This window comes from Vidua macroura, chromosome 5, assembly GCF_024509145.1.
Source record: "Vidua macroura isolate BioBank_ID:100142 chromosome 5, ASM2450914v1, whole genome shotgun sequence".
Classification (NCBI taxonomy): domain Eukaryota; kingdom Metazoa; phylum Chordata; class Aves; order Passeriformes; family Viduidae; genus Vidua; species Vidua macroura.
The window spans coordinates 69,257,378-69,277,905 of NC_071575.1; the positions used below are offsets into that span (position 1 = coordinate 69,257,378).

At 40.4% G+C, this 20,528-nt stretch overlaps 1 protein-coding gene and 1 long non-coding RNA gene across 3 annotated transcripts in view; one reads left to right on the top strand and one right to left on the bottom strand.

Annotated features, from left to right (window-relative positions):
* TAF3 (TATA-box binding protein associated factor 3) overlaps window positions 1–20,528 on the bottom strand; it is a 113,649-nt gene that overhangs the window by 17,857 nt on the left and 75,264 nt on the right. Inside the window, exons 3-4 of the mRNA XM_053978028.1 lie at window positions 7,818–9,634; window positions 2,761–2,843 (exon numbers count right to left, since the gene is read on the bottom strand). Coding sequence (XP_053834003.1) covers window positions 2,761–2,843; window positions 7,818–9,634 — 1,900 coding nt within the window. The remainder of the gene's footprint in view (window positions 1–2,760; window positions 2,844–7,817; window positions 9,635–20,528) is intronic.
* LOC128807558 (uncharacterized) lies at window positions 4,219–9,937 on the top strand. 2 transcript variants are annotated; one of them, XR_008437192.1, is made up of 4 exons: window positions 4,219–4,258; window positions 5,608–5,708; window positions 9,573–9,609; window positions 9,689–9,937. It is a non-coding gene; the product is annotated as an uncharacterized LOC128807558 (long non-coding RNA). The 2 variants fall into 2 exon arrangements; XR_008437193.1 differs by lacking the exons at window positions 9,573–9,609; window positions 9,689–9,937 and adding an exon at window positions 5,941–6,030.

The window sequence follows — 20,528 nt, forward strand, 5'->3', positions numbered from 1 at the left end:
TGTGGCATCCATGCAAGTATTGCTGTAATTGTTTACAACTAAGATGGAAATGCTTTGATAATAATCTACTTTCTTCTTGTTTTACTGTGCAGTTAAAACACTTGCAAAAAAACTCTTAAGTAGAGCAGTTTTTCCAATATTGGTTTGTCCATCCTTCAGCAATAATACATTTTCATGTCTATTAACCCAATGTTATTAATAGCCACTTCTTTTGAGCTGATGCATGTTGTAGGAACATTTGCACTCCAGACAAGCCTGAATGCAAGTATTACTTTGAATCTGGGATAAAATATGTACTTTTATTCACAAACACAAGAGAAAAGACTTTCCTGCTGCTGCTGTCACTCCTTTGTACAGTGGTCCAAGCAAAGGAGTTAAGTAAAATTATAAAATCATAGAATGATTTGGGTTGGAAGGGACCTTAAAGATCATCCAGTTCCAACCCCCTGCCATGGGCAGGGACATCTTCCACTATCCCAGGATGCTCCAAGTCCTGTCCAGTCTGGCTTTGGACACTTCCAAAGGGATGGGGCAGCCACAGGTCCTCTGGGCAACCTGTGCCAGGGTCTCCCCATCCTCACAGGAAGAATTTCCTCCTCATATCCCAGCTAACTCTGCCCTCTGTCAGTTTGAAGCCATTCCCCCCTATCCTTCACTCCATGCCTTTGTGGAAAGTCCCTCTGCAGCTTTTTTGGAGCCCCCTAGGCACTGGAAGGGGCTCTAAGGTCTCTCCACAGCCTTCACTTCTCCAGGTTGAAGAGCCCCAACTGCTCACTGCACTGCAAAGGCATTTTGTTCACTACTGCTGTGTTATTCAGCCAACTTGTGCTGAGTTTATGGTGTGATGTGAATCTCCATTCCATGCACCATCAATCTGACACTTTTGCTTCAGACCCCTAAAAGCCCTGTGGCCCCATGAAGATCTGTAAGTGCTTCTATTAAAGATGTTCTATATGAAGCTCCCCCAAACAAATTAACTTCCAGCTGAACAGGTACTTGAGTACTTCCAAAAGCCTCCAAACAGCTCTTCTCTCTAACTGAGAAATTGAAATAATTGATTTCTCTATCTAGTTTCTACTCATATCAAATTCTAAGAATCCCTAAAAATTTTCCTTGCACCTTTCTATGGAGAGTCATGGTATCCTCAAACAATCCCAGTTAGCACCAGAGACAGACTAATTGAAACACAACATTTTTATATGACAATTGCCAGATATTTAGAACCTCATTACCAACACAGATGAAACATAAGTTTAACTTTTCCTTACTATAACACATTAAAAGGCATTTCTTTCTGCCTGTTATGAGATCCTCAGATGGGGGCCAAGGTGCCAGTAAAGATGCAAAAATTAATCTGGAATAAAAGTGAGTTTCCCAAAAGCCCATGAAACAAGATGTCAGACCCACTAAGGGCTGGCAGGGATGACAATGATGCACCCCCATGATTTGTAACAAACAGACGGAGTCTGAAGTCCCCCTTCAAAATGTGTGTCAAAAAACACTGAGGTGAGGTAAGGCTGGAAGATAACTGGTGCTAAAATATAGCTTCAGAACTTTAATTCAGAAGTTGAAAATATGAGTTCATTTCCCCCATATAAACACACTACAGTCCTTGAAAAAGCAGAATTTAAAAGTAACCATGTCTCCTCAAGGAGGAAAATGGATCTGTGGGCTTTCAAGGGACAGCATGTCCAGCCATGCACATTCAAATCATGCTCAGCAGGACAGACAAGTATTCTGGAAGAGCTGGAACTCTGTACAGCAACCTGAGGCACAGAAATTTTAGATCACACTCAAATACTGTGAAAGGAAGAAAGCAAAAATGGTTAATAATTGGGGTGAGGGTGTCCCTTAGAAACCAAGGAATGACTGAAGTCCCTTAGCAGCTTCAAACCAGTAAAAGCCAGGTTTACCTACTGGGAAGAAGTAGGACAGCAGAGAAAAAGAAAATAATCATCAAAATCCCATTTAACTTCTAGCACAGAAAAATTAGTGATTAGGGGGTTTAGTTCATAATGGCTCATTAAGAGAAACAACTGCATTAGCACTACTTAATGTGAGGAATGGAAATGAAAGATCTGTGTGATGCTCATGTTTACCATTGGACATGAAAGTGTGCTTTGTGCCATGAAATCAACACGAGAAACCTGATTAAAAGAAACCCTTCACATACAACACAGGAGCAGCCTAAGGAGCCTGGTGACGCATGGTTTCCCCAGCCTCTCCGGCCTCCTGTTTATGCTGGATGATCTCAGGATAGGGATCACCCTATTTATGCTCATCCAGTACAAAGTAAGTATTATTTGTACAACAGCACCCAATAATTAGGGAGCTAATGAAGCAGCACTTGAAATGCGTTAGGTACACTCATGAATAATCATCAACAGTTATAATAAAACAGACGTGTATAAAGGAATTCCAACTGTTATGTTTTAAAGCATAAAACAACTGTTAGCTGGGGAGTGTTGTGAAACTTAGCTGTAGGTTACACTCGGGATAAGCATCCATTACAGAAACCTCACTAAATGTCACTGGAGGCATCATACCAGCCTAGATGGAGTCCTGTAATCCATGCCCTAGAAAGACATGGAATGGGACACACAGGAGGATGGATGGAAGGTGATGGGTCTCACTTTGCCGTATAAATGTAATTTGTCACTAATTTTTAAGCTTTTCCCACTGAAAAGAAGAGCTTCCACAAGTGCCAGAGGATGGACTGTGGTAAGCATACACCTCACAGGTGGATTTATTTGTACTTACATCTTGTCTTGGCCTGCGCCCACTCTTAAAGTCAGCCGAGGAATAACCGGTGATGGAGCTGGAACAACTGGTTCCACTTTTATCTGTACAGGGGAACACAATCATCAATCAAAGACTGCAAGCAGACTCCCAAAATATATTAATTACATGAAAGCACTGATGGAGTTAACCAGAGTATATCAACTTAATGAGACAAAACTACGACAGACTAATCACTGCTCTCTCACACTTCGTCCCCCAGCATGGATGGGTCTCAGTCTGCAGGGAGTCCCAGCTGTAGCAATTCACAAATACAAACTCTAAGCTAAAAAAATCAACTTGAAATTTTGCTGCATTTGTACCTCCTGATACAATTTATTAGCAAATCTTCCTGATTAAGTACTTTTCTAGACACAAAACTTCCCAGTTTGTTTCTAAACAATGACATGAAATGCTTTGATCTTAGTTCTCAAACTTGTCAGGCACCCATTGGTGTTTGCACGTTTTTCTGAGATTGAAATTAAATTATTTCCCAGGTTCATCACATAAAGGTACCATGATTCTCTTGCATCAAAAGGAGAGACAAAGGAAGCAAATAAACTCCAAGCTGAAATCACCAACACTGAATACTTTATGAAAGTTCTTATCCACACAGGCTTAACAGCCATTGCATTTTACTGCAATTAGGCTGAGGTTTTTAATGACTATTTTTCAAGTGGCCTAGGATTCCAGTCTTGGTATCTGGCGGAGTTTAGACCACTTGAATATGCCCTTGAACTTATGGAACCAGTATATGCCAAAATTACCAACTCCCATTGAGCTACTGGTTTGCAAAACCTGTACAGAATGACCACAGATGCTACAGCTGACACTCTAATGATTCTCCAGGCATTCATTACTCAACTTATATTCATATATGACAAGTACATATACGTTATATATAGAGAGAGAGATACATATAAGAAGAGAGATGGAGACTGATCTCATTTTGAGCATGTGTGTCACCATATTTAATAAAACAACCACTTGGCTGAATCTGCTCCAGAAACTTAAGAGACAAAACTAATATGCATACATTAAATGGAAACCTGATCAAATCTCCAGTTTCATAAAGCTTTCACAGAAAAAGGGAGGGCAAACAATCAATGCAAAGCACAGAATGCAGTGTGGGAGAGAGCAGGCCAGAGTGGGAGGGCTCAAGTGGGACTTATTTTGAGAAAGGTAATAACAAAATCTTGTGCCACGCATTTTGGCAAAAGAATTGGAGCTGCTCTCCAGGAGATGTCTAGGCCAGAGAGAGAAAGAGAGCACTCTGAGTGGTGTTCCTGCTCTAACACAGTGAACTGTGCTTTGCAATACAGCTCTCCATGGATATGGATTAGCTGATTTCACAGGCCTCTCTGCACTCTATGTTTATGTAGAACCATTTTTTGTTACATCATTCCCCTGGAGTGTTGCAAGTGCTTTTTTCCTCTGAAGCTTCTAATGCCTGCAACAATTTCACTGCCATCTTCCATAGGTGAGTCTTCTCTGTTTTCCCAGCATCTTAACCTGTAACATCACCCACTGCTTAGAGACTGAAACTGAACCCTGGAATTGGAGGCTCAGGACTATGGCTTTGCACAGCCTATCTTGCCTCTTTTCCTGCAGGTTTCTCCTCCTTCTTTAGTGCCTGTTTTGAATACAAAATGTCTCAGGACAGGCACTGCTGCTGCAGCTTCCAGCACACAGCAGAGAGAGATACCCACACCATTTATAAAAGTCCTTGGTCCATTCTAAACAATGGTGGTGTGGGCTCACGGGGCAGAAGAAAAGCACATAAACCATTTCTTTATGATCGGATACCAACATCACAGTCTGCTAGGAGAGGAAAACAGGGCTCCACCCGAATGCTAAATTTTATCCTTTGATACAAGAGGACAAGAAGCATCTTTCTACAATGTGGGTTTGTGTGTAGGGTTTACATCATTAGACCAGGGAGAAAACTAAGGAGCATACAGAGTTACATCCTGCAGAGCTGTGTCTTCATCTACGTTATGACAGGATTTTGATACAGGAGCAAGGGCAGCTTACTTTGGGACAGCTCTGGCAAGTGCTGCCCTGATGTAAGGATGGCTCCATTTCTCATGAAGCAGTTCCTCAACTACTTTAGTTTCCAGCTCAGCTTATTAAGGTTAGCTGAAACTGGGTCAGCAGCTGCTCCCTGAGCTGCTCAGTCACTCCTACAGCATGCCTGGTAATCTCTGGAGTACAAATGGGGTGTAACTGCTCCAAGTGTTTGCTTTTCATTTGGTGAAGCTCGCAAGGCAATGCCCCAGATCTGCTTTTCTGGCTCTGTGGGCAGCACCCAACACCACTGCAGGGCACGGAGCTGCAGGCAAAGCCCTGAGACAAAGCTTCTCCTCCTTGGTGCCACCACCAAACACTCCCAGCACGAAGCCTTCAGCTTCTGTTTTCTGCCATTTATGCAGTGTTCTGTCTGCTGCCCTGTACCTTTCAGCAGCCTGGGGCAAAATTCCAGGAAAAGCTTGATAAAAAGCCTCAATTACCCAACAGGATGGGATGTGCACAAAGGTAATAACTACAACAAGGCTCAAAAATGGGAATACTGCAGCTGAGTCAGTTTTTGTTTAACTACAGCAACATTGGAAATGGGACTGTGATATTTTCTCCTGGCCATCAGGAGCTGAAACTGCAGCGAGCCCAGAAACTCATCTCCCAGGTTGTGCTCACACCTCCGAGGCGGACGCGCTGTGGCAGATTAAATGTCCAAGCCGTAACTTGATCATTTGCTCTTGCAGCACAACTTCTGGCTAAATAAGTCATTGTGTGATCTAAAAGCTAAATTAAGGAAACATGTACTTTTAGGGGTTAAAACGAAAGAGCAGCATTCTGGAGTAATACTGGGAATTGGGGCCAGCAGAAGAGCATTTACAGTGGATTACTAAGCTTCCCAAATCACCAAAGAGGTAAAGTCCAGCAATATAAGACTCCTTTGTAGCTAACTAAAAATACATTGTCAGTGGATTTGTCCAGTTTTATGTATAAGCAATACTTCTTTCACCTGAACTAATACTAGTAGTCATATAAGCCCCTTATTGCCATGTGCTGCATTTTTTTTGCTAATCTTCAAGGATTTAGCTTCTTTGCCACATACCTCAGGGCACCAACTGATAAAGCTCTAACTCTCCATTTTTCCAGGACACCAGCAGTGCGGCCTTGCAAAAAATGAAAATCGCTCAAGAGATTTAAAGGGGAAATTTATTTTTAAAATCCTGACTTGCAGCAAAGAGGTGGATTTAAAAAAAGCTTATCTCTCAAGAATCAGTTTAAATTTTAATTCTATCTGGGTACTCTTTCATGCATTCTAGCTTTAAAGTTTATCTTTTGACAGGGACTTTTTGCCAAGGTAATGGGCAGCTTTGTCAATTTAATTTGTCAAAGTTTTTATTAGTGTTGAACTCCTTTTCCTAACATATACACAGATATATACATATATATATATATATGTATATATGGTGAGTCTATACTGAAGCTTTACTGTTTGTATTTGTTTATGTGTCCATTTATCACTGTAAAAGCAAAGTTGACACAGACAACTGCAGAAGAAATGCAAAACTGAAAATATGGAAAACAAGCAACTCATTGCCTCTATTTTAGATACACCCATATTTAACTTAAAAAAGAAATCTCAGCAGAAATTCTCAACAAAATACTGCCAAAATTGCTCAGGCACAAGGGGCAGACAGATAAAATGGGGAATCTGTGTTTAAAAGGCAGAATCTGTGTCTAAAACCAGACATGAAATTATCATGGACAACTGGGTCACCACCCTGTTGATCACCAACTCATCCACAGCAGACAAATGTTAGCTCTCCATATCACCCAGATTCTGCATGGAAAAACCATTTGTAAACTTAAAAAAAACATATAAAGTTTTGAAATCAGCACTTTGTTGCAAGTCCAGCAGGTAACATAAGAGTGGCAACAAAAGGAGAGTGAGGAATGTCCCACATCTGAGCTCGTACAAACTGAGCATTGCACTCAAAGCAGGATGTAAAGAGCATCTTGGTAAAACTGGAACTCACACAGCGCTTCCTAAGGCTAAGGATAGAGATTTAGGAACTCTTGAATCCAAGGTTATCACACAGGAAGACAATCTTCCTTCTTTTCTTCTTTCTTTTCAATATTAACAATTTAATGTGTATTATAAGGTGAAGTGACAAAAAAATTAGAGCAAATCCTGAATTAGGGGAGCTACTTCTAATGGGATTTCAAATCTGATAACATGCAAATATGCTGGTTTCATTTCTTAAATATTAAATATATTCTCAAGATTAGGTGATATTGGAAAGAAGAAATTATCTTTGGCTGATGTAAATCAGTAAGAGGTACAGGAATGGAAGGAGCTCAAACCCCTTGAAAATTAGCTCTCCCCTTCTGTCTCTCAAGCATAAGACTCGAAACGAAAGGTGACATTTGAACACTGAGACCATAATTTGATAATAATTTTCTTACTTCAAACAAATTGGAGCAACAAGGGGGCAGATTTGCTAAGAGAAGACTCAGCAACTCTTTTGAGCATGCGAGATAACATTTATTTGAAGGCAGTCTGCTTCTCATTTCTGTCCACCTGGGAATTTCCAGGCTTCTACAAACTTTGAAACAGCTTTGAAACAAAATTTAAAGTTTATATCAAAGGTGTAGGGCTGCTGTCCTTCTAGTAGAAACCTACAGAACAAACTTTCTGCATCACAACACTGTATCCCTTTGCTGTGTGTGTTATTGTTGCATCTGAGCCTCAGCTTTTTCAAGCGAAAAGAAGGTTGAGAAAAGCCAGGACAATCTCACATTTCAAATTCACAGAACTAGAATTCCACTGTTTTGTTTTCCAAAGATGTGGGACAATCTCTGAAGCTCTTGGTGAACACCTTCCTTGGAGCTGTTATTATTAAGAAACACCAAACCTGTAGCCACACTTCTCCTCAAAGCTCTTAGACAATGCTCAGCAGCAAACACAGGAATCCATGTGGATTCTTCAAGCAAGTGTGCCATTTCCACTCATCCAACCAGCTTACCTTTTCATGTTTGTGTTTCTCCTTTTCTTTCTCTTTCTTTTCTCTTTCTTTCCTCTCCTTTTCCTTCTCTTTCTTTTCCTTTTCTTTGTCCTTCTCCCTTTCTTTCTTTTTCTTCTTCTCTTTTTTATCCTTCTTCTTCTCTTTTGGTTTCTCTTTGTCCTCAAATAGTTTTTCAGGTAGCATGGGAGACAAGGAAGGTAACATACTGGGCAGCCTCATGGCAGATGGTGTGCTGAACAAGGGCATAGACATTTCTTTGGGAGGTAACACAAGAGGTGCTGATGGCACCTTTATCTTATCTTCCTTACCCTTATCTTTGAGTTTCTCTTTGTCTTTTTTATCCTTGTCCTTTTTGCCTTTCTCCTTCTCTTTCTTTTTATCTTTATGTTTTTCTCTCTCTTTTTTGGTATTGCCATCTTTCAACTTCACTTTTGTGTCAGCATCCTCAAAGTCCTTTAGTTTGAATTTATACGGATCAGGATCATCCTCTTTGAGTAGTTCCTTCCACTGAAACTTTGCTTCCTTGTTTCCTTCCTTGTCTTTATCTTTCTCCTTGTTCTTTTCCTTGTCCTTATTTTTCTCCTTGTTCTTCTCTTTATCTTTTTCTTTTTGTTTCTCCTTCTTCTTCATTTTAGTTTTCAGCTCTTTTTTCAATTTCTTTTTCACTTCTGTCGATGAAGCCAACTTGGTTTTCTCCTCATAGACTTTGAGAAGAGGCTCTGGAGTTGGAGGTGAAGCAGAAGGAGAGGAGAAATAAGTGAAGTTGGTAGGTGGATTAGACGGTGTCCCCATGTTTGCCTTCCGAATGACCTCATCAATTGAGTCATCCATTGTCCATGAAATGTCTGAACTTGAAGTCCCACCTGAGACAGGTATTGGAGTTGCTCCCGCCTTATTTGCATTATTGGCAGGAACAGAAGGTTTAGGAGTTGTAGACTCTGAAATAGAAAGTCTTTTAGGACTGGTAAAAATTTCCCCTTCTGATTCGGACCCAGAGGAAAACTCGAAGGGATCTGGCTCTCGTTCTGCACACGCACGAGCTATCACAGCATCGATTGAATCATCAATGGTCTTGTCCATGACTGGGACTTTCTTCACCTGGTTGTCCATATTTGGCTTGGGGGCAGGCTCAGGTGGTGTCTGTCCCTGTTTCACTTGGATATTTTCCTTTCCTATCTTCTCACTCAATGCAGCCAGAGGGGTTCTACTCGGTGTTTCAGGCTTCACAGGTGGTTGCGGAACATGAGCAGGAACCTTTGGACTTTTGGGACTTTTTGGGCTCTTGGCGCGTCCTGGTGACTTTTTTTCTTTGGATCCAGTTTTTGGTGAACGAATGGGACTCCCAGCTACCACTGGTGAAGGTGTAGTTTTCGGTGATTTTGTCTTTTGTCCTGGAGAACTTGTTTTTGACTTTGTTTTGGGTACGAACGGCTTTGCCTCTAAAGTTTTGGGGGTCGGCACTTGGGATTTTGCAATGGGAGCCAACATCGGTGGTTCTGGCGAAGGGGGGGCTAAGTCTGTACTGTCCTGAACATGAACTGGAGAAAGCATTGGTGGTACTTTTTGTGTATTTATTGAGCTAAGAGGCTCACGTGGTTCCACAGTTCCATCCAAGCTGTCGCCTTTGGAAACAGACAGTTTTGGCCTTTTCACAGGTGGGAATTCCTCAGCATCTGGACTTTCTAATGGTCTCTTGCTCAAGTAGTTCTCATCATTAATTGCCTCATCCTCTTCCATATCTCCTTCTTCTTCCAGTGGGACCTGCATGGCCTCTGCAGATGTACCTCCATCGGTAGGAACCTGCTCCTCTTCCTCTTCTGCAACAGAGAACATTTAGAAAAGCATTAGGATAATTGAAATGTTTTTTACAGAAACAAACAAGCACCAGAGCAAATATTCATGTGCAGCTCAGCCCAGAAGAGACAACTGGCCACCTAAGGGCTTCTTACTGGTCTGTCTGGAGGAACATGTGGCACCTCCTGTGTCACATCAGCCACCACTGGAACTGGCAGGTGCCCTCACTGCAGTGTAACTCTGAACCCATGAGCAAGGGAGAAGAGGGTAGAGCTCACCAATGGCAGAGCAGGCCCAAAGTGTCAGTTCTACCCAAAACCACCCTAATAACTTCTTCATTCATTTTTAAATGAAGGGAAAGTGGTTGAAACATTTTTTGCTGTAATACAGTGTCAAAGCAAAGTGCCAAAGTAAAATTAACCAGAACTGTCTTTCTTGCCTATATATCACACAAGTTTGACTGCAGATTAACTACTAGGAAAACATCTTCCTAAACCTAGTTTATTCTTCCTGAAACAGCACAGTCTGAAGGTTAAAGCAGACGACTAAGCCCCATTCAACCTGCCAGATTCTGTCTCTGATACCATCTTAAGAGCTGCTGCAGGTGGACATTATCTATTATGACTTTATGGGAACGTCCCACTTCGTGTGTGTGTGTTGGTTCAGATCAGGAACATGCCTTTGAAATGCATTTTCCCATTATCTCCCTTACTGTTGTTTTGCTTGCATCATGGGACAATCCTGGAGTGCATATGCCAGCTTCCTGCAGCAGTGAAACCAAAATGAAGGAGGAATTCACCTAGCACACTTCAGAGCAAGTGGGCACTTGGGCTTTGAGATCAAAAAACAGCTTTTGAAAACACAATAAACCTGAAATCTACACAGTGTAGACATCAATTATTCCAAACCAGTATGGATATCACCTGTATGATTGTTCTGCTTTTTTGTTTAATAACAATTATTTTTTTCCTTACATGCAACACAATCTTCAGACCCACATATGACATTATGGTGCAGAGAAAGGAGAAAATCCACTTGAGATCTCCCAACAAATCCACAGTAGATTTAAAAAGAGAACCTCTGATCTCCACAACCACAGCCAAGCACTTTATCCTCTTTGATACACTTCCTCACTTTCAAAATGGAATTATCCAAGCAGGAAAAAGGATTCTTAGTCCCGAATAAGAATGTCTACACAGGCATTAACCTGGCACATTTGTATTTGGAGTAATTACATCATTACACCTCTGCTGGTTAACATTCCTACACAGACAACCTCCTTTTGCTTTACCCCAAGTTTCTGTTTGCCCACCTGCAAAAACTCATGGCATTTTGTCTAGCAGAGTTTCTGAGGAAAGCTATCCAGTGCCCCAAGATTCTCATATGAAATATGTAGTAAAAAACATTTATGAGGACAGTGGCTAAAACCCAACTTCCTAATGAGCAGGTGGCTTTAACGAAGAAAGCACCAAGAAACTTGAAACTTTCCACTAAATGCTATTTAAAATTCAGTAAGACAGCATCTTTCTGAAATATCTCTTTTCAAGGAGTTTATTTTCAGGTTTTCTGTGCTGGTGTTTCTCTACTGTAATGTGTCAATGCTCTGATTTAGGAGAGTTGAGTCAAGAGCCCTGGGCTGCAGCACAAATCTTGCCAGCATCACAAATTAAGTAAAATGAGCTAGCAAGTCTGGCTTTTGCCAGGGCCCAGAGGATTTACAGCAGCCAGCCCAGAGAGGAGACTTTGCCTGAGGATAAAGTCTTAGCCTTCCGTGAAAAACAGAAATGTTAGGGAGTTAGGTTTTGCCTGGCTGGGCACTGACATTAAATTTTTTAAACTGCAAAGTTAGAGTATAACTGAGAAATCACTGTGGACTGAGCCTGCACCTGCTATGGGGGAAAAAAAATCTGCTTCCCCATCATGGAAGTAATTTCAATCTCTGTTTAAGCTGCTGCAGAAATCAGCTGCTTTCACCCGCTCAGAAGGTTTTGGGGATGAAGAATCAGCATTCATCAGATGTCACACTGCACTGGTTGCTACTGAGCAATTCCCTCCCAACTCCATTCCACCTACTTCAGAACTGAGAGTTTGTTTTCGTTTAAAAGTAGGAGATAAAATTTAAAACAAACATCATACTTTAAAATTGAGATTTAAAGAAATCTTCTGCCTCAGCCACAAGATGAAAAGTTTAGCCAAATTAAAATATTAGGAAAGATAGGGTTTGATGATACAGACTTTAGAATAGAATAGGAATATTAGAAAAGAGATAGGAATATTAACCATTTTAATACAAGAAACATGGAGATAAGAAGAGTCAATAAAATGGAAAATAAACTACTGCACCAGTAAAAAATATACACTTACTAGAAAAATCAGAACACTTATTTGCTAAAGATTTCTGCCAAGTGTCCATTTAAAACAGCTCCTCTCTTACACGGTATCTCACAGAAGGTTACTGCGATATTTCATATTTTTATAACTCCTTCCCATCCCAAGGTGCTTCTCATGTTTTACCTACTCAGGACTGCAGAATACCAGCAGCTGCTGGATCAAAGGCAAAAAAACAATTTCAGAGGAGCTTTGGAGAACAGGGACTGGAGTTCCGTACAATAAAAAAAAGAGCAATGCTTATTTTTTTTTTAATAAGGCCAAGTAAAGTTTGCAGCGGGTCCATGAAGTTTCTGTGATCTTGTGTGGAGGTGCCAGGGAAGGGCAGAAAGGTTAAAGTGCAGTTTGTAGAGGTGAGACAAAAAATCAGGGTGTCTTGGCTCCAGCTTTCATGCACATTCCTGCAAGCCACAAAGACAACTTAGTAAGGAAGCAGAAGCATTACCATCCCTTTTATATGGACTTGGATTCCCCAAAACATCTGGAAAAAATTGCCTGGGTCAGTCCTGAACAATCCAGGGACTAAGGAAGTTCATGAGCACTTAACTACTGACACACATTCACCACTTTTCAGACATGCTCAGATGACAATCTGGAATCCTATCGTGGTCAAATGAAATCCAAATTTCTCTTGGAACAAGGCCACAGTCTGATCCTTAGCAAGGACTGGTTTTCAGCCAGGCAGCGGCTTTCAAACCTGAGCCACCACAGCTGTGGCAGAAAACAATGGAGCAATTTTTTTTTTTTTTTTGGTGGTGGGGTGGGTTAGTTAATTAGAGAAAGTGAAATTTCTATCTTGAGTTCAAGACCTGCGGCTCTTTTTCCTCCCAAAGGATTCACACCAGAGCAGGAACTAAATATGGAAAAACATCAGCTTTTAAGTGTTTGCTGCCTGACTTGGTGATGAGCATTTACAACCACGTGGCCACTTCCTCACCTCTGTCCATCTCATTTGCCACCAAGCACTTCTGGACACACCATCCTTTGTGCACAAGATTGCTTTTTAACTCTCTTTACTGCCATTTCTCCCCATCTCCAGCCACCTTATTAATGATCCAGCCCGAGTTAGCATCTATAGGTCAAACGGATATCACCTCAACCATCTGCCCTCATAACTCTCCCTTGTAATGAAAGGAGACTGGAGCTGTTTGGGAGGTTTCTCAAGATAACAGATACATTTTTTTTTTGGTCGTTAGAGAAGTCAGTGCTGGATCAATATTAATGCTCACATTACTAAAGCTATAGAGAGCAATTGTTTATTATGTCAGCGGGCCCCCTGTGCAGAGCCTGGGTTACAGGAGAGATGAGTTCTGCCACTGCAGCACTGAATTTGTCCATCACTGAAATAAAACAAGTTGAGAGCTGTCAGCATGCTGCCTATGAGAAATCTAGTTAGAAAGGCAGCATTTCTTACTTGAGAATATTAGGCTGTGCCAGGGAAGTGGTGGAATCACCGTCCCTGGAATTGTTCAAAAAACATGTGGATGTGTCACTTGGGGACATGGATTTAGTGGTGACTTGGCAGTGTTGGATAAATGGACTTGATGATCTCAGAGGGCTTTTCCAACCTAAATGATTCAATGGGTAACAACATCACCTGGTTCTGTGTCAGAAGGCAAATACACTTTTATGAAAGGATGATTTCGAAGTTAGGGGGGAAAGGAAATCACTCCTCTCTTGACACAGGTCTGCAGGGTGATTTGGGGCAGGTCACTCCACATCCTGCTATCTTCCCATCTGACAAATTATCATAATTCCATCTCACAGAAGTGCTGTAAAAGCTGAACTTGATAAATATGCAGCATCTGGACAGAAAGTATCAGAATCCCAAATACAAACCGTGGGGATCTGTCACCACTTCAAATGCTAGAAAATTTCTTAAGCTGAACAGTTCAGGCAAGAAACTGAAACTCCTGTATCTTTTTTAAGGAACAACCACTAAAGAAGCTCAAACTCTATTTCTTGGTACATCATGTCCCTGTAGCACAGCAGGGACCCCATACCAAAGGGTTATTGAATATATACCTTCTTAATTTAGCCACAGCTTAGTTTCAGGACAGCAATACTCAACACTTCAGTAATGAATTTCCAGGTTTATGAAATCTGAGGGACTATTTGTCCCTAAAACTGACATGAGGGTACAAAGGAACAGAAATTCTGCCTTTCTGCAGAAGAAGAAGTGCAATCACATGTACCACGTTATCATGCTCACCTGGCTGCCTTGTCAGAGGATGCAGCACAACAGGTCACATAAAACTGAAGGCAGGAAAAACAGATGCAAAACTCATCTGATTGTGTAGAAATGTACCTATGTATGGGGACTCTTCAAGCAAGAAAACTTATCATATATAAATATGTCTATAAAATTAAAATTGTTGTAATTTTGGTCGTCACCAGACTTTTTATTTGGTAGCTTCAGTGAAAATGGGTGTCCTAGATGAACAGCTAGATGGGTGTCCTAGAGAACATGGCACAGACTGGGACAGACAAAATCTCTGTTCAGCTCCTGACCCTGCCAAAAACTTGCCCTGTCTGTTGGCCGGCATTTAATTTAAGTAAAGTTCCAGTCTCTCTTCTGAAAACTGGATTAACATTTCACTCTGTCACGGGGTGGTAACAGGATAAAACCATCTGGGTAAGACATGCAGATTTAAGAATAAACAAATGTTTCTTATGTACAAGATGAAGCAGAGTCAGACATGCTGGCCTAAAGCTGGACACCGCTTGCTGAAGAAAGAGTTACTTGATTTTAGTAGCAGCAGCTCTTACCTCCAATGCTACATCTAATGTATTAATTGCACAAAGCTCTGGGAGGTAACAGTTCCTGTGGAAGCCAACTCTTGTTATTGTAATAATGTAAGATTTAGGCATTTGGCATTTGATATTAACTGCAGTATGGCAGATAAACAGGATCAGCTATCAGGGCAAACCCATTAAGGATACAATTCTCAAAAAGCAGATGTTTCCATCCAACTCACACATGCCTACTTTCAACTCTTAAATTTCTTCCATAATACTTTTCTTTTAAAACAGAACTTGAATAATTTCTTTTCTAAGAGAATGCAAAATGACCAAGTAAGATCAGTAGATCACAGAATTCTTTCACACATAGATCAGATCTCTGATCAGATCTGCTCTGATCTCAGATCAGCATCTCTGCTCCTCTGCACTGCATGGTACCAAGTACCTGAGAGTGAGAGTTGGAAGCATCAGGGTTTCTAAGGAAAATTAGGATTTGGGAAAGGAAGTGATCTGGCAGTGCCTGCACTGAAATCTTCAATCCATCTTCATTTCCAAGCATATCCTCATTAGGACCACATGGATATCAAGGCTCATGGCTTTATACACAGCCAGCTCAGACTCTCAAATGTAAGGAAGGAAGGGATTGTTCCCACCCAACATATGAAACATTTTAGTGAGAAAAAAAAAAAAAGGAAAAAACTTCCTGCAGGCTTCCAGAATAATTTTCCTATTGTCTAGTTAAAGCATGAGATGAAGCCAAAGATAAGTTTTTGGAAATTTTAAGTCATTAAGTCAAGAGCTTACATCCCTATCACATCTTAATAAGCAGGAGCTTTTGATTTCTGTTAAAATTGAAGTCTTTTTCTTGTGCCATGATATGTTTTATCTCTTTAACTTGTAATAACAATGGCCTTCTCCCAAAACAAACAGAAAGTGTGCTTGCAGTCCATAAAGGAAATTAATGGAAGAGGGACAAAATTCAATCCTGATATCCTACAGGCCAATATCCTGATACCTTAATGCAAAATGAACACACTGAGATACCTGTGACACATGTGGGGCTTAGAATACTGGATTTTATATAGATACTTGCGTATATGTTACATATATATATATTTATAATTGTATATATAATTTCTCTGTTGTATGAACACAGCTGATCACTGATGTGACCTGTTTACCAAACAGACAACAGAACAACAGACTTCTCCTTTACTTTATAAAGATCAACCAACCTATTACCAAACCCTGACATTTTCCAGTTGATACTTCCTATGGGAAGAGAACTGACAAGAGGGCACCACCAAGGAGCTCATCTTCCATGTGTCTCAGATTTTTCCACTGACTTTGTCAGCAAGTTCATTGCAGTACCTTCTCAGCACGTTACCAAATGCAAAAACCACCAATGCATTAAAAAAAAAAAAAAAAGAAAAAGAGCTTTCAGGTATGGCAAGTGATTTTGCATGAATAACTAAAATACTGTAAGGAAGAAGTGAAAGGTGCTTGAAGTTAAACATCTCAACTTGTTAATCACACTGGAAAATGCTGCCCTAAATGGATGGGTGGTGCTTTCAGTCCTTAGTATTAGCCAGCACTGAACTTTGAGGTGCTCAGCAGGACTGAGACTTGGTGTATACATTTATCAGTCACTCCAGAAGCCCTTATTAACCTGTCCAAGAAGCTACATGAGGTCAACAAAACACTCCTCCATCCCTGATGATATAATACATCCAACCATCTGACAATATGTATGATACTAATAATCAGGTTCTGGACTCAAAAGTTCCCAGATTGATTCAGTTACTTCTCCATCCTCCCCATCTTGGTATGAAATCATTGGAGATGAACTACTGAGCACCAGTATGAGAAGAGAGTATTGACAGTTTTCCAGGAACAAACCATAACTTCTAAACCTGTAGTTCTACATTTAAATGGAAACTGTCTCATCCTTTCTTCTGTCCTGGTTCAAGCATTTGTGCAGGAGAATGAGGAAATAATCGAGGTTAAAATAAGGAAGGTTGTCTGCTAGTTCGTACTAGAAGTGAACTAATGGGATAACTCAAATGGAAATATATCTGAGGGTGGAAAGAAAAAAACAAAGATAAAGTATTTTTATGTCCAGCTGGCAAAGTAAAAAACCCACCTCAGGATCACACAGGCATAAGGGAGTGAAAAAAAAGGGGGGAGTTGTGAGGAGCATCACTCTGGGCATCAGATCTTGATTTAGGATATAATGTGAGATTTTGGCTTCCAATGCTGCTTTAGGATACCAGATGCAATGAGAATAACACTTCTAAGTAGTTACTAGTGGCTGCCCTCATTCAAAGATTTTTTAAAAATATGGATTTTTTTGGAAGCCAAATTACACAGGATTCTTAAAATGACACAGCTAGTTCCCTGCTGAAGACAGAAAAACAGAGTTGGCAGATTGTTATCTGCTACAGCCACAATCTCTGTCTGACCTGACAAAATATTAGTCCAGAATTTGTGCTGCTACAGCAAGCAAAAACATGTTTCTGTCTAAATACAACAAGGGAGACTTTATTTTTGCTTTGACTTTTAAGCAGCAGCTCAACATTTTTTGTAGCTCATGCACAAATACATGAACACACAGCAGTGCTGGGCTAATGGGTCTGGAGAGTAGAAACAACCCCAGAAGCATCTTTAGGAAGTGTTGGAATGAGAAATGTGTGGGATCCAGCCAGCTCCCTGTCAGCAGGGCAGCCTTGGCTCAGTCACTTTGGTGTTGCTCTGAATTACTTGGGATTGAGTCTCTCCCCTGAACTCTGCAGAGTGTAATGTGAAAACCACTGCAGTTAGATCAAAACATAGAGCCAGGGACAGAAAACCTCTACAACAAAATTTGGCTTTGTCTGCACGCTTTTTATTTCACTTTTTACTCCCTCTGGGATGTATGATTCTTAACACAACCAAGAACTTGTCCCAGAGTATGCGTGAAGGCACAGAGGTTTTCTCTTTAAAGGATCATTTTGACTTCTAAAAAATAAAATTATTAGCAAAGACAAGGTAATTAGGCAATGACAATTCATAGAGTACAACCAATCAATAACAGAGTACATTAGCAAGACTGACAGAGGTGTGAAGCTGATACATTATAAATGGCTCTATACTGACCTGTAAAAATGCAGCGTTTCCCTAACATTCGGCACAATAAAAAAACTAAAATGCTATATAAGCAAGCCAACCTGAAATGACACCTAGTATTATAAATGGCCTAATCTATATGTTAATACTGTTGTATCACATAACTGCAGCAAGACTAAGATAACAATATGACTTTGGGGTTTCTATGGCTACATCCTGGGCTAACGTGCCTGAAAGGGCTTGCTGCTGACACCACACAAGCTTTCTGAGTGCTTCTCTTTGGTTATTTATGATATGATTTATGATAACGACAACATCTCCTATTTTCTCCCCTCGTCAGATACAATAAATTGCCATCGTTAATCACCGTTCTTGCTTCAGCTATGATTACAATAGTATAATAGGGCCTAGCTATGGTAATACTGTGTATTAAGGAGTTTTTCCCCCCCTTTAAAGAAATATGCACAAGTAGATCTTTGTAGCCGATGTCAGTACCTGTAGTATTTTAATAACCTTCCCAGGAGTATTCCTGGATGAGAATTTCTGTTAGAACTGAGATTCAGCACCACTCCACTTACAAAGATCAAATTTACCATCTAAAGAATCAAAATCCACATTGTATTACCTGTATCTAATAATTCTCAGATGTAATAAGAGGGGTTTATATGTATTTTTTCTTAAGAAAAGGGAAGCAGACCATCAGTCTTTTCACTTTGCACCTCGGTATCTAATCTTCCTGGCTGAGCTCTCCAAACCAGCTTTTCAAGTACCACAAATCTTACTAAAAACAAAAACACTGAACCTATATAAACATCTGGAAGGATTTTCACAGTGCTTTCCCTTTTCTATACTATGGTCTTGTATAAGAAAACATACTGTTCTACCTTCCATAAAATCCTAGGTTGAAAATCCCTAGGCTTTTACAAATATTTTAGGAAGCAACTATTTGTACCTCCTGGCAAAGGAACAGACTAGGTATTTATTGCACTGGGGTACCTGTACTTCTTCCATATTAATAATTTTTACCTGCATTGCAGAATTTTAGTCCTTCACGGATTTGCAACCTACATGTATATTTGGGTACTTGGATTTGGTAGTGGGAAAATACTGTGATTATTTAATGTCTTATTTTGCAATGGAGTTAAAGAACTCCAGAAACAAGAAGGTGTAACCGTCCCATAGACATCACATATTTCTTTCACTATATTACTTCAGATCCCACTCTTTCTCCCCAGAAGTTCAAAATTTAAGCCCAAAGAGTTTGCATTTTTTTTTTGTGTATCGCACCTGTGGAGCAGAAATGTGGTTTAAGGCCCTTAGAATTGAAGAGTCACATTTCTCATCCTCAGGAGTTCCAGTGGCAACAAGTAAGAGGCAGACAGAATGGCATGATGAGCTATTTTAGATTGTACTGACAAGCATATTTGTGCTTATTTTGCTGCCAAAAATAGCTAAGGTGTCCTTCAGCCCAGAGTGACTCGTTACTGGTTTTGTGGCCATGGTAGAGGAGATGGGAGGGGAGATCGTAGCAATTCTGATCAGCACAGGGAAGATGTCTGGCATGGAAGAAATGGCAACATGAAGACAGTGGTCTCCTATTAAATCATGAGCTCATCTCCAAATTCACAGGATAAATACAGACACTGCCAGGTGGGGCACAAAATCCTCATGGAGAGAGAATTCCTCTGGCAGACAAGGTGTGTGATCAGCTACAATTACCTGTGTCTGTCTTCGACTGCTTTACTCCCTCAAAAGTAGACCAGGGCTATTTTGAGTCTTAATCTCCTATATTCTTATTCACATGAGGGAGCTTCTGCAAAAATGCATTCCCAGAAGGAAGTCCTGGCTCAACTCAGCTTAAAGACCATCATCACTCTGGCTATGCAGGACAAAGATGCAATTCTGCTGTCATAAAAAAGGCTCTGAGTGTTTAAATCACCTTCAAGTAACTTTTTAGTTCAACAACTCATTTGGCCATTAATTGCCTTTCCTCTCCTCCTCCTCTTGTGCATCACTTGCAATTGCAAGGGCATGTTTGAATCCCAGTGATAAGCTGCTCAGGGCAAGAACTGTATCTGTGTTTTCCAAAGTGCTTTGCTTACTTCTGGCACTATAAGAAAAACAAACAGAGCACGTATTTAAGAGACTCCTCCATCCATCTTTTTTCTTCACTGGGTAAGAAAAGGAAATTCAGTATTTTCTCAACAATTCAAAAATATTTTCTAAAAAAGAGAAAGATTGGGATAGAGAGAAGTTTCTTTTCAACAGATTAATTGAGAGTTATAGAAAAAGCTAACCAGGGCCTGTGCTCTAGAATAAATTGGAAAAGCTCTGTCTATTCTGTTAGGTGAAATCCTGATCTGTGGTATTGATCCATAGTGTCACAAATTAAAAGAAGTCACAGAAATTTAATTAAAAATAAATAAAAAAGCTCTGCAATCGACTGGAAAACTCTCACTAATGTAAACGAAATTACTTAAGAGTAAAAAAAAAAGGCACATGTTCACCCTCTCCCTTAATAAATGTATACACACCATGCCCCAAAGTGTTTACCAAACATTCCAGCTGTTGGGAATGGGTTGGGAATATTTCAGATGTTGGGATCCCATTTCTTTAATGATACCAGCAGCAATCATGAATGCTTTTGCCCTGCAGAGCAATGAGTTTATATTCACAACCACT